We start from the raw sequence: 14,973 nt of genomic DNA on the forward strand, positions 1-14,973 counted from the left end.
TTCTCACATCCAACTGGCTGAAAGCCACCATGAGAACAAAGTTCCCTAGAGCGTTTTTGTATGTCCTTGTTTTATTAACCACTCTTGACAAAAATGAACTGAAAGTCTGAATGGAAACAGTTTATGTTCATCTGCACTTAAAAGCAAGCAAAAGAGATGAGGTTGTTCATCAATTTACATATGAAAGGGTGTATGTCATTGCTCCATCTCAGCCGATTTACCTACTCCTACTACAGGCATTTTCCTAAAATCAATAAACCCTTCTGATGCAAATACTTCCTTCCAGGGCTGAGACAAACCCCTGATATATATTGCCTGTTCAAGATAAAAAACTACTGAAAACAGCTTTTTACTTCATCACAGCTTTTTACATAACTGCAAATATAACCCCCAATCTAGTAATTACTTCCCAGATAATAGTTTCTCTATAGAAAATACAATCTTCTGCAAGAGAAAATTCAATAGATGAGGATTGTCCTGGACAAGTAGGTTTGATAAATGACCAGCTAAATCTTATAGGCCAAAACTCTATTAAATATGTCCTAGTAAGCATAGCTCGAGGATGTGATATGATCAAGCTGGGACTGAATCTCATATCGATGGACAGTCTATGGATTGTGGGCTTCAAAATTTTCTCTATATGGAAGTTTAATAAATACATAGGAAAAAAACTACTAAAATCATACTGCTTAGAACAGGAACATTTGCAACACACTTATCAACACAGAGAGCCCCAGGAGAGTTTGGTTTTGTTTGGTTTTTTTTTTTTTCCCCAAATAATTTTTTCAATAGTTATTCAGCAGCTGTGGAAATTTGAAAATTGTATTGAGTTGCCATTAATGAACTATTGAGGCAATATATAACAGACTTAAACCAACTGCTACCACTTCCCAATTTGTTTATCAGGTGTTTTTGGCACCTTCAAATGTTTCTGGAATAAATTCAGTTTTTTTCAAGTGGTAGGACTGTGAGTGTTTTGCACAGTGAGAGTGCTGGGGGTGGAGGGGGGCTGTAGCTTTATCGACAAGTAGGACCTTAAAATTTGCATCAATTTTCAAAGCCACACAGCCATTACCAGCACCTTTGATGTTATTATTGAGAATACAAATAGAACCATAGCTCACACCCAAACCAGAAACAGATGAGATATACTGATTTATATTGAGGCAGAGCAAACCACCAACTAAGAGTATTTCCACAATGCTAGCGGCATCAGGCACCACAGTCATATTACCTATAGATATAGTATATAGGCATCACCTGGTGCAAATGACAATCTAAAGCTCAGAAAGTTGCCTGTTATCATCTTGGAAGACACTGGTACAGTGCTACACTTTCCTCTATCTACTTGACCATGATAATGCAAGCATAAGACATTTACAGCCTGGATACACCTGAACAATTTTAGACTTATAAGTGCTATTGAAGTGTGACTTATCCCAGGAGAGAGATCAGACAAGCTATATCCAGCTCCTATTTTACTTCATCAATTCTAATAAGAGTCAAGGGTGCTTAGCAGAGACACAGCCACCTGCACTGTTGATGGCTTCAGTTAGAGATCTAGCAGGTAGCTCAAATAATCCAATTTCTCTCTAGCCGCATGTCTCCAAAAGCAAAGTGCCACAGGAAAAACTATATTCATAAATCCCAGAGGTGGGTAGTGCATTTGTGAAGTACAACAAGAGCAATGTGAACAGACTGGAAGTCACGATTTCAGGGCTTGTAACTTGCAAGACGGCTGCATTCTTCAGATGTTTCTGTTCCCTTGAAGGAGAAGTTTGTCTGTGATTACACTAAAAATTGCTTTAAGTATCCAGCTGTTTTACACTCCTTGTTAAAATTCACCCAGCTACCACACATTCCAAAGCATTGGAACAGAAATACATTTACTAATATGTATTTACACTAATCTGACCAAAAGCAGTATTGCTCATCCAGGATCAAATTCCTTCCTCAAAGTGAGCAGCCAAAGTGAGTTGAACTTGCAACATAAAGTGCTGCCAGAATCCTATTTTGAGAATACAAGTATCATTTAAAAATCACGCTGTTTTTTTGCAATGAGCACAAGTCTACTCCTTGAGATTTATTCTCTCATTTCATGGGAAAAAACCATCTGGCCTATCACACTGCCTCCTGAGAAGGACATTTCACAGATATAGTTGGATGAGCCCTTTCTCAAGTTATGTGAACCAATTCCCAACATCTACTTGTCAAGCAGGGCCAGATGGTTGAAGGCATTTAGCATTGCAAGGCCTAAAGAAATAAGGAGCTATTATCATGTTATTCATTCAGGGAGCCACCTCTTCTTCCAAGCTCTCTCTCTCCCCCAAAGAAACAAAGCATAACATCCTAAATGACCTTGGACATAGTGTGCTGCACAGGGAACCCCAACCTAGCACCAAAGATTTTAGCTACTGAAATAACCTGCTAAAGCTGTATCCTTGCAGCTTCCACACCAAACTAGAGCTCCAGCCTTTTCTGCATTCCACTGAGGAAATTGCTACAGCTAGGAGGGTATACAAGAGACAGACAGGACATACCACTGAGAGATTTTGCTGTATCTTCCTCTGCTGCATAGGTATAGCCTCAGGATCACAAAACTGGAACTCCAAATCCTTCAACAACCTTGCAACACTCAACATAAGGGTTATTTATAGCCTTGAAAAGACCTGGTCTTCATTGTCTGAAGCCCTACAGCAAGATTGCTTGCCATCTGCCTACTTTAATTGACCATTTGTCCCTATTAGAGCCAGCTGTGCTACTTAAAGCAATTAAGGTGGCACAGAAGGGAAGTGACATATTTTATTTGGGAAGAGAGTGTTGACATCACTGACACATTCACGACTATGAAGAGGTGACATTCTGCAGTATGTAACAAAAAAAGGCATTCACCAAACGTGAGCCTTTACAGAACATCAAACATGAGTCTTTTCAGAAGTTCTAATTCAAGAAATGTGTTTCCTTAAAGTTATCCTTTGTTCCTATTAGGGAGATTTGCACCAAATAATTGTGTCTCTGACAATGCAAATCATTTATAGTCACTGGCCAAAGTTTTACAGCATATGTATTTGCCTTTTGATACAGGACATCTGTGAGCTAGCAACAGTAATAAATCTGAATGTTAGCACAGATAATTTTCCAAGTTTTAGGTCAAATGCTATCAAATTTAACTTATCAGCTCATTAAGATAAAACAAGCCCTTTTGTCATTGGCTTTCTGTTTAGCTGCCTGGTTCCAGAACCTGGGACACAGTAAATAGGTTCCTTTTTTTGTCTGTAGCATAGTGTGAATGCATAATGCCCACTGGTTAGCCTTGTAAATCATACATGAGGAAATCACTACTTGAGCCCTTGCTAGAAGAGGGGAATGTGATGATTTCAGCATGTTTCAGAGACATTCCTAAAATAGCTAACTGTTCTGTAATTCTATCGCAGCGTAACGCCTGAGCTTAGTGGTTTGGTTCCCTCATCTGCAACCATACTATTTTTGATCTTGTCAAACTTCAAGCTAAGCAGTGACAGGCTTTTGAGCTGGGTACTTTGAGAGTAGTGATACTTGTGTTTCGTAGGTGGCAGCCTTAACTATGAGTAAACGTGGAGAATGGGTTGCAGACTTGCAGAGCTCTTTGCACAGGAAACTCTGTCCATTTGCTGGGCACAGAGTGCAGTGTCCACAGACACAGCCCTTTGCAAGTGTAAGACATGAGAAAGAAAGAGGTCTGCCATATGGGAGAGGTGAAAGAGTCACCAGAGACTTGAAGAAAGGAGGACTTGAGTGTGCTCCAGAAGGTCTGGAAGAGCTCAAGCAAGGAAAAATTAGTGAAGCTGTATGTCTGTCGCAGGCTGTTATTGGGGGGCTACCGGCTGTCAGGATGTTTTCGCGACTTCCCACCCAGTGGGGAGAGGTTTGTGAATGAGCCCGAGGGTCACACGTGGCACTGCCTCTCACAGAGGAACGGCCGCTGTGGGAGCCTATCTTAGAGGGTAGATTAGAATATCCCCTCACCACGCTCACAAATTGTTACTTAGACCAATGTTTAGTTTACTAATCAATCGGTTTATTAAGGGTCAACACAAACTAAGGGATCAAGGTTCAGGAGAGGTTGTCTAGGTGTATATCGGAAAAGGGATTCAAAGGTACTATGGTCTTATTAAAGGCACACTCCAAGGGAAAGATTTAAAATCAATGGAGTGAAAGGGTAGGAGTTGAGCCTGGTAGAAAAGTTAGAGTGCGTGTGTGTGAATGTGTGTGCGTTTACCCTCCTTCTGTAGCGCGTGGTTCCTGGGATGTGGCCGGCAGGCTCGGCAGGAGATCCGTGGTGGGGCGGCTTCCCGGGAACCGGGGCGACCCCTCCTAGCAGCAGCAGCTGTGGCAAGCACTGCTCTAGTCCCGAAGCGGGTGGCAAACGCAGGCTGGGCAAGCTCCTACTTTGGTCAGGTTTAGTTTAGGCTGGGCAGGCAGGGTCCCTGGGGAGCGGGCACGATCCCCATGGAGCAGGCACAGGCAGCCCCCCAACTTTCCACTTCTCCGGGCAGCGGTCACGGGGCAGCCCCCCCCCCTTCCCTCTCGGCTGCCCCGGACAGCGAGGATGGCGTTCCAGACAGGTTCAGGTCCTGCAGCAGGGTTGGCTGGTTAGGCAGAGAGAGCGGCCTGCAGATCTTGCCCTCTTTTTATAGATCAGAAATTACTGTTCGAGAAAGTACCACTGTTCAAATTAGCCAGTTAGCACTGGCAAGGTACATAGTCTGTCAGAGGCATCTTTAACCTATTGTCCATTTTTCTGCCAGTTATCGTAACCCTTATGCTGTTTTCTTGCTGTGGACTTATCTAGTAGAGCAAGAGGCCTGTTCCAGTCTGTCCTTGGCTAAATCAGCAAAAAGACACGACTCTTGCTTTTCTGGCTTGGAAGGCATTTTGTTTAGTCTTATGTGGGGGGAGAGAAGATGGACTGTTCCCCACAATGTCACATCACAGGTCTTGTGCTGTAAGAGGTAGCTGTAAGGAAGATGAAAAATAAAAAGTTACCTTCTTTTAATAATGTGTTTCTTATTTTAGAGTCTACATATCGTCACCAAGCTACCATTGATGATGAAGTGGTTTCCATGGAGATACTAGATACAGCTGGTCAGGTGCGTGCGTACATGTGCTGTTATCCAATACCTTGGCTCAGATAGACAGCAGGAAAGGGGAGTGCAGTGGTGGCAGCAGTGTGGTGAGTAGCAGGTGTGCTCCACTTCTGGGGACAGAGATTTACTTCTGAGCAGAGTTCCTCTACCATCAAACCTGAGTGCCAGACCCAGAGTGCTGGATCAAAACCCTAATTCAAGGGACCCTGCTTAGAGTTTTCAAATATTGGAAGAACAGTGTTAAGGTTTTTTCTCGTGTTAAAATGGTTTTGTTCTCATTCCTCAATTCAGAGCCAACCCAACAGCACGTTTTTACTATGCACAAAGCCACAGTCTATTTCTACACTCAAGTGATGAGGCTCAACAGTCCCAGTCTGATTTCCACCAAAATGAAGAATAGTTTTGTCATAGTCAGGTCCACCTTCTTTCAAAACACAACAGGTGCTCACACTGCTGGGTTCTGGCTATGTGGCAGCTTGTGTGCTGGCTATTGTGTAACAGAGACCTTCTTCCAATTGCCTGCTACCAGCTTGTCCACAGGCAGCCCATAGCACCTTGGTAGAGTAGATGTTCTGTGCCACATGATAGAAAAGGTGATGTGCATAAAATACAAAGTCAAGCAGATTTATTTACACGGCTTTGCAGTGGGGGGGACAAACATCTATCTGAAGTCCTGGTGTCTTTTTTATAAATCATATTCCTAAGGCTGGTGTCTGTCTTTTCAAAACAGGAGGATGCTATTCAGAAAGAAGGACACGTGCGATGGGGTGAAGGTTTCGTGCTGGTTTATGACATCACGGACAGAGGCAGCTTTGAGGAAGTGCTGCCACTTAAGAACTTGTTGGATGAAGTTAAAAAACCCAAAAACGTCACCCTGATCCTGGTGGGGAACAAAGCAGACTTGGATCACTCCAGGCAGGTCAGCACAGAGGAAGGTGAAAAACTGGCCACAGAACTAGCATGTGCTTTTTATGAGTGCTCTGCTTGCACAGGAGAAGGCAACATTATGGAGGCTTTCCATGAGCTCTGTCGTGAGGTACGGCGTCGAAAGATGGTCCAGGGCAAGACTCGGAGACGAAGCTCCACTACCCACGTCAAGCAGGCAATTAACAAGATGCTTACCAAAATCAGCAGCTAAGAAGAGCTGCACTAAGCCAGAGAAGAAGCATTTTTAAGCATATTAGCTTGGAGTAGGGACAAGGCAGGCAAAGAACATTTAATAAAAAATGGTAAAAGCTTTGCAATTAAAAAAATATAAAAGACAAACCACACCAGTTTTTTTGAGTAACACATGGTCAGACTTTTTTCCTGTTTCAAAATGTATTCAGCCACACTGCTTCTGGCTAACATGAGAAAAACAGAAAAAAGAGAAAGGAAAGAAAAAGAGAAAAAAAAAGCAAAAAAGCAAAAAAAAAGAAAAAAAAAAAAGCAAACTCCAAAGGACTAGATGATTGTGGAGATTGGTGCTGACAGAACATCATCTGCTTCTACAAGGCTGGCTCCAATCCTCCACAAGTCAGTAGTGCCTAAGCATTGTTTCCAGCCAGCCAGCTGCTTAGTAGCCATTGGAGAGTAAGATCCAGTCATCAGTCCATCAACAACCATCACAGCCAGTGTTCTCAAGGACTGAACACATATCCAAGCTGCCGCGTTGTACCGGAAAGTTCACCTGACACCTTTCACCAGCTCTAAATTGGTGCATTGTGTGCTTTTACTCCAAACTGCCCTTCCTTGTTGTTATTTTTGTTCAATCTTTGAGTGCTGATGTTCTAAGAGAGGTACACAAAAAATATACAAAAGGTCTTTTTCATCAAGCATTTAACTAGCAAGATACACATTTCAACAGAGATTAAATTCAGCTGTGTTTCCAGATCCTCTGAAACTACAGAATTCATCAAGAAATGATCAGCTAGTCCAGTGACATTTCAGCATTTCCCTCTCAAAGTGCAGTATTGTACCTGGGAAAACAGGAGTGTATGTGTTGGGAAACCAAACTAAACAATAACCTTATTACTCTTGATTTAGTTATGGGTAGTTTTAGCTTTTGTTTACATTTTTGTTTTGGTTTTATTTCAATTCAAGTAGTTCCTCTTATTCTATACTATTCATATAATGAAGAAGATCTAAACCCCTGAGAAAGCATTTAAAGTCTAAGCCCAAATGTAAATCAGAAGCAAATGGGTTATACCATATTGAAACACTGTAATTTCCAGCTGTTTAAACTTCCAGATGTTGCTTGAAACACTCTGTGGTTTAAACCAGCACAGGCTTTTTTTGTGACTCTATCTGGCATATTCAAGTGAAAATGCATTTTATCAGATCTTGGTGCCTGGGATAAAAGGTATTCAGTTTTTTCTCCTCCCTCATGTGTCTCATTTAAGCCAGGTGTCAGTTTTTCACTCCTGGCTACTTGGCTTGTTAACTGTGTGCTAAGAGGTGTATGAACAAAGACTGGATTATTTTTTTATCAGATTGTGCTCCTCTGCCACCTGTTGTGTCACATCCCCTTAGGCAGTATGGCTTGCAGCTCACACTGGCATTGTGTAGAACCACAGCCAAGAGCTGGCATGAAAAATGGGAATATTAGCAGTGTTCTCCCTTGAGGAGTAGCCCTCTTGTAGCAACTACTTACAACTTTATTCTCCACAGGTTTGTCCTTCATACGGTTATTTGCCTCTATGAGGAAGTAGCACCAAAAAGCTGTCAAATACAAATTGCCACACATGTAGGACAATGAGAATATCCAGTTGGATGGCACTTTATACAGTTATAGGTAGCCATATAGGAGGTGAAACTGTCAGGACAATGAAGCCTGTATGTCCCTGTGGACAAAAAAAAAAAAGTCTCAAGTCAGGACTTATCAAACAGAGTCACTTAAAGATACTTTACCAAAGTAATTTTTAAAAAAAACATTCTCTCATCCATATCTTTTATGCAACCAGCATCAAAGACCATCACATTCATATGTATATTTTATTTGTGCTGTTGCTTATTTTCTCCATTTCCCCCATTCTAGGTAGTGAAAATCCATTTTTCTCTTCTGGAATCAATGAATCAATATCTATAATGTGGTTCTCATATTCAGGTATGTTGCTGTATTTCAGCTACACACACTGCAACAGAAACCTCACCATGTACTTCTGGGCAGGGGATTGTTGCAACAGGTGATGTCACTATGTCCATGACACACCTGTGGCAAAAAATATTCATCATATCTCTAACTTTTGCCACAAAAAAAAAAAAAAAGGTTTTTGTCATTTTTAGTCCAACTAGTAATGTAGAGTCAGTAAGTGTGTAAAAGAAAGAGCTAGTACCTGTTCACATGCCAGTAGTCATTAGCTGAAGGTCTGAACTTGCAAATGTGTATGTTACAACATCAGGAGCCAGAGTAAGCATTTCACTAGGTCATTCTGTTATCTTCCAATTCAGTGCTGTTGCATAAATTTGAAGTAAACAAAATCCTTAGCTGCTATCCCATGGCAAGATAGCTGATGAGGAATGTAATTATGTCGCTATGCTAAGCAAGTGATTTACCCTTCTCTAAGATAACTTCAACAGGTCTTTTCTCTGAAAACCTTTTTTTGAGTTTCAGAGTAATACTGTTTTAAAATACAAAAAGGTAATATGTGAATTGCAAGAGAAAATAACTGAATCATATTCATACTAGGAAACTTGAAAGGAAGGAGAGGCTAAGTTATGGCCCTAATCTTTCTGAAAGAATCCCAGCAAATTATATCTTCTTTTATAATGTCTGTATGGAGAAGTTATAGAATCCTGGTGAAAGAAAATGTTCCACTGTGCAAACATGACTTGTTACATAAAGATCCTCTAATAAAAATAGTAACATTCCTTTGCAAAGACTGAATTTGGAAACTGCCAAACGTGATAAACATTCAAAAAGTAGGCTGCTATTTTGTGACCTTTCCTCCCACACAAACACACATTTCTTTACTTAATTGTTTATTATTTTTTTTTCCTCAGTGTAATAACTGTGAAGCCAGTGATAGTATATTACAATCTGTTGATACATTTTACATAGTATTACATTCAATCTGATTTACTGTTGCTCACAATGTTGCAACATATTATTGGCTATGCTATAAACATGTCATATTTCTACAATGTGCAAAGTGAGCCAAAAAAAAAAAGTACCCAAGGATTCAAAAGGCCAAATGCAACATGAACCCACATCTGGTAGCCTTTCTGCAGGAGAATCAACAGCATAAATTCTGTTTCTACTGCTCCTATTTAAGTACATATATGGCCCTACATTACATTCTTCTCCTCTGCCCATTATCATTTCTGCAGTGAGAGAATGGGAAGGACAATAAACAAAAAGGGGGAGGAAAGGTGAAATGGATACTTGTTACCTACAACAAGTTGATTGTAATTTATGAAGTTTTTAAATATTTATCTTCAATTGATGAAGAGTTAGTCATGCCCATGCTGGAAGACATGGATCAGGAACCAAGACTTCCCTAGAACTTTGCAAATCTTCGTATCTGGAGGTTCGGTGAAACCACAGATGGAAGTGAGGGTCAGCTACTGGGTTTGAACCTGGATCCAGACAAGTTGTCCCCAAAACTGGGGATAGTTGCATCTGGCAGTTTGCTACAAGACTAGTTGATTTTTATATATATAACGATCTGTATGCATTTTTACTTTAGAAATATGAAAGCTTGTGCCTGTAGATAATATATAAGACAAAATAAAAATAATTTTAAAAAAATAGTGCTTTCTGTACTGAACTCTTATGCACTGATCTTCCTGTAGTCATCTCTGGAGCATTGTCTTCAAGCTTTTAAGGGGTCAGTTTCAGAAGTCCTTATTCAGTTTTTATTTAGTCTTTATCTAAGGAAAACAAACAGTGAATTAGGCTGAATAAGCACTTCAGCATTTGGATCAGTTTATTTGAACTTATTTGCTGCTAGGCCTGTAATCAAGAGGTCAAGTGGCATCTACAGTAAAGTGCAGAACTGAATGTCCTTGCTAACTATTTCAAGGCTGATCAAAAAGGATGTAGTGCCAGGGTTATTAAATGACCCCAGTGAAACCCACCACCCCTACTCTGTCCTGCCAACTAAATAACATGGATAGTGAGCCTAAAATTTTCAGGCAAAATCCTATGCTAAGCAGTCCGGGAGGTTTATGCCAGCAATTTGGACAAAGACAACTTTCACCTACTGCCAGCTATGCCCTCTTTCCACGGGTAATGCTCTGCTGTTCTGAACAGAGGGTACACCATGTTACCTCACATAAGGTACATTGTATCAATGGTAAACCTACATAGTGTGGGTATTAAGCTATAGCAGAGGAAGCTTCACAGCAGAACGGGTGAACCAATTGTAATCCAATCTAGTTTTCCTCCAAATCTGGGCCAGGCAAGTCATCCAAAGCGTGATCACAAACAGCTGAATGACAGTAGGGGCATAAGAATGTCACCTCTGGCAGACCACTGCATGAAATCTGGATGTAGGATCTACACTGAGGTGAAACCTCCCAAAACTAGATAAGGCATCCTTCCAGTCACTGCCTCTGTAGCACTGTAAAGCATCCTTGAGTTGTGTAAAGCTGCATAATAACTTCTTCCAGTCAAAATAATGTCTCCCACACAGTAAGTTGCTGCAATCATAAAGGTTCTGTATACACAGTGTTTGGGGTTCCTTTCTCTTTAATATCTCAATCCATTAGCATATCTAGAGAAGACAAAAAAAAATTACAGAAGCTGTAATTAAAAAAACTCCTTGGCATTTTAATGTATCTGCCTTCATCTTTGAAAAATTAAATAACAAAAACAGTGTCATCATAGAAACTCTCATGTGTGCACTTTATTTCCATTACAGATGTCAGGTGCTAATTACTTCAGGGTTATGAAAATACAGAGCAGCAGCTTGTCATCCTGGGCTTTGCAAGGTTACTGGGAAGTGATAGTGATGGCTTGGGTGAGGCCATTTCAGTCTGGGCTCTGTAAACACAATTCCACATGAGGACAACTATTGCTGCAGCTCACAGCAGAAAGAGTCAGGCTAAGTTCTCAGGGCAGGGCTTCACTGATTCCAGTGCAGTCATGCATGGGATGGGTCAAGATGCTGGTTCACAGCCTTGGTAGTCAACACATAGAGAAAACACTCCAATAACTAACCTCTCTCACCCACTTGAAGGATCTCCACACCATTTGTAGTTTGAGGTAGACTGGAAGGAAACTGGGAGGTAAGTTTACACTACTGACTCTCACCTAATAAATCATAGAATTTTAGGGGAATTTTGACTCCTGCCTTTTTGGACTTGTCTTCTTCACCCCCAGTTGAGTCCTCAAAGCAGCATTTGTCTTTTCCCACTACTATTCTTTTAAAATAAGTTGTTGAGGGTTTTTTTGTTTGGTCGTTTGTTTTTATGGCAGGTGTAAATATACTCCATCCAGGCATGTTTTATAAGCAAAGATGTATTGCTTCTCAGGGGTCCCTCTCACAGGAATGCAGTATTTGCAAATGTAAATTCTCAACAGTGAACACAGCTGCTGTGAAGAGTTGGAAATATTTGGGTTTTGTTTTGTTGTTTTTTTTTTATAAGGGATCATCTCATAATTACAGTACAGACCCCTTTTTTAAGTACCACAGTCCTAAATCAGATTGAAGCATTCTGTATCACTGGGAGCAGCTACATCCTACCATGAAGCTACACCCTACCACAAAATGTTACCCTGCAGAATAATAAAAAAATGAAAGCAATATGCAGACAGATCTCATACCTCACAGACCAAACATACACATTTTATTTTTTATTTTTTTTATTTTATTTGTATAGGAGCAGGAATTTACAGAACCTGATTTCAAAATCCAGCAAGTTCTGGTTACTAAGAATACATCAGAATACAAAAAACTACAGGCAGTAAAGAAAAGCTGAATTGTTTATTATCACACTGTTTTGTCAGTACATATTGTTTAAGTCCCTCCTACTTCCTCTAGCCTCAATGATAGCTTCCTTAAAGCTGTCATTGCTGCAAGGAATACCAAGAAGACACAAATGAAACTTTTGACAGGAAAAAATTCAAATAAAAGAAACTATTAGTAACCGGAAAGGGACATCACCTAAAAACAGGTGAAATTCCCATTTTCCTGAAAAGCAATTGCAAGATTATGTACATCACTACTAGTACACAGGTGATCTGACTAAAATAAGTAACTGGAGACAGTTGAATTTTTGAGGTTTTTATTTGGCTTTGTTTCTTTTTTGCAACTGAAAAGAAGTAAAATTATTATTGTGCAACAGACATTAGGGCTGGAATTTGTAACTAGTGCAGCTTGTAATATTTTTTTGGGATTGTACAGTACTTCAGGGCTAGTTTTTAAGTTATGGTAAACAAATATCTCTCAATAACTTCAGTCAGTGTTATCCCAGCTATACTAGTCATTATTCATTTAAAACAGAATTACTGCAATTAGAGGAATATGATATTTTTCTCAGGAATTTGAAAACATAATTTTCCCTGAAAACAACTGAAACGTGATAAAAGAGTAGATCAAGTAATGCCAGCAGCATATTGGAGCAAAAATCTGCCAGATTCTGTGCAGTGCTTCACAAATCAATGCCAAAGTTTTCAAGTTAATATGAGATCTCAGGATTGTATGTCCAACAGCACGTACATTTAAAACTTGAACTGATGGCAATAAGAAGTTAATGTTGTGGAGAGGGTTCATTGCTGCAGGGAGACATCATCTCTCACACACAGAGAGATCTGATGGTCTGTATCAATGTTTGAAGGCAAATTTCATTTCATTTGTTTGGGGTTGAGCTGCTTATAACTTTTGCAAGAGAGAAATACATAATTTTAAAACAAATCTGACGTCCAAGATAATCAGTTTTCTATCTAGAAATCTCTCACAGTAACCATTCCTCAACTCCAAAGAGCAGCAGCAGAGTCTCGTAACAACAAGAGAAGGCATCAAAATCATCTCCCTCAACTTCTTTTTTCTTTTCAATAAAGGAGGCAACTGGGCATACAAAAGGTAAATCAGTTGTCTAAAGACATCACAGTGAAATGCCAGCAGCAGAACATATCCTCTCAGTCACTGATTTCTGCTTTCAAAACTCCAGGAAATTAATTCAAAGCTTTCAGTTACATTTAGCCTCTGCTTGAGAGGAAAAAGAAAAAAAACCAAAACAAGGTTTTTTTGTTCTTAAGATTTATCTATGCAGAGCTTTCTGCAGTTCTACAGTTCCTCACAAAAGCCTGTGCTAGAACACCGAATAATAATATTTGGTATCCAAAACCTTGTATCTCCAAGGACATATATAATCTGAACTGCATTAGTGTGAACATTCAGCTCAATTCAGTATGAAACTGGGCTAGAAGTTTACATCTACTTCAATCCAAATTATTTAATTTCTGCATTCTGAAAGCAGGGCGTATTTCCCTTCCTTAGAACAGAATTCAATGCCAAAGCAGTGAGTGTTATTAACAATATTAAATATACATAGTTTTATTATGCCAAAATATATCTAACAGAAATTAATAAACAAAATATGTCTGCATGAACTCAAAAGAGCAAAAGAATGTTGGATAAGTTCTATAAATATTAAATATTTGGATAGACCCATAAGTTCATTTTGCTTCTTTTCTGTTTTTCAGTATTTGAAATAACCACAGTAAACTCAAAAAGCCTGCAACTTCACTTAGGGACTTTCTCTGAAGGACAGTATTTCTCTGGTGTGGAGTTAAAACATTCAAATTTTATAACTTAATAGGAAACATATCGGGAATTACATCAGAAATGACCAAGTTATTTTAGAGGGAGAAAGGTAGGAAAGAGAGAGATTTTTAGAATTCCTAGAAGAGAAGCTAATTAAAGATTTCTGAAGGACTCTGACAATTATACATAGTGATGAGCTCTTATCTGAAGTTTAATCTCAGACTCCTTTGAAATAATTATTACTGCAGGAAGGAAAGAAGAGATGAATGAGATGGTACGCTTTGGTAGCAGGCCACCAGGTCTTCACCTCTGGACTACATTTATCATCATTCTGCAGCAACGAGATAGTTACCAGTCTCTTTTCAAACAATTTTCCCAATAAAACCTACTGCCATTCCAATTTTTTTCAAACTGATGTCAGTAGAAAAAAAATAAAATAAAAAAAAGGCTGGAAGCTGAAAGATCTTGGTGTTTAATTTACCTTTGTAACCCTTGAGCATTTATTGGGATTTTAGAGATGGCTGCAGACAGAAATCCAGAAATTACTGAACACATCTTTAGAACAATAGTCATGATGTTCTGCCATGCTTTGCCCTAGTGTTGGCCCAAAGTTTTCCTCATCAGATTCGGGGCTGTTTTACTGCCTTTGTGCTCTTCAAAAAAAAAAACAACAAACTGAAAACTGTTGGTGTGAAAAGTTAGTGATTTTGCAGTGGGTTTGTTTTTAAATTGAAACATTTAGAAAACATTTTTTTTTAAAATTATCTCCATCACGCTTTAGTTTACATACTACTGTGATGAGCTCAGTGAAAATGTCTAGATAACTGCATAAAGCAGCCAATTCTCACAAATATGTTTAAAAGAAAATCTCTGGGACATCCATTCCAACAATTTTGTGAGCTCATGCACAATTTGGTATACTCTGTAGTTCTCTAGTGTTAACTTCTGACGAGTAGGACTTATATTCTCAAACATTCTTGTGGACTTCCCTAAACTTTTACTTAAACAAGTTACTTTATGAAGGTAGTTCTACAGATCTCATAGATCATGTAAGTAGTCTGAGATTACTAATCACTGGTATAGCCAACTTCCCGTATTCAACTATGAGTAAAGGAAACAATAATTATCACACAATGGAAAAAAATGCATTTTTTTAA

General features: G+C 39.4%; 1 protein-coding gene across 3 annotated transcripts in view; it reads left to right on the forward strand.

Annotated features, from left to right (window-relative positions):
- Nucleotides 1-9,874, forward strand: part of RERG (RAS like estrogen regulated growth inhibitor) — a 107,344-nt gene extending 97,470 nt beyond the window's left edge. For all 3 annotated transcript variants that reach the window (XM_051613587.1, XM_051613597.1, XM_051613582.1), the window contains exons 4-5: nt 5,056-5,129; nt 5,857-9,874. In XM_051613587.1, coding sequence (XP_051469547.1) covers nt 5,056-5,129; nt 5,857-6,264 — 482 coding nt within the window. In that variant the 3' untranslated portion in view covers nt 6,265-9,874. The remainder of the gene's footprint in view (nt 1-5,055; nt 5,130-5,856) is intronic.
- Nucleotides 9,875-14,973: the final 5,099 nt, after the last annotated feature.

Source organism: Apus apus, chromosome 1 (genome assembly GCF_020740795.1).
Source record: "Apus apus isolate bApuApu2 chromosome 1, bApuApu2.pri.cur, whole genome shotgun sequence".
NCBI classification, from domain to species: domain Eukaryota; kingdom Metazoa; phylum Chordata; class Aves; order Apodiformes; family Apodidae; genus Apus; species Apus apus.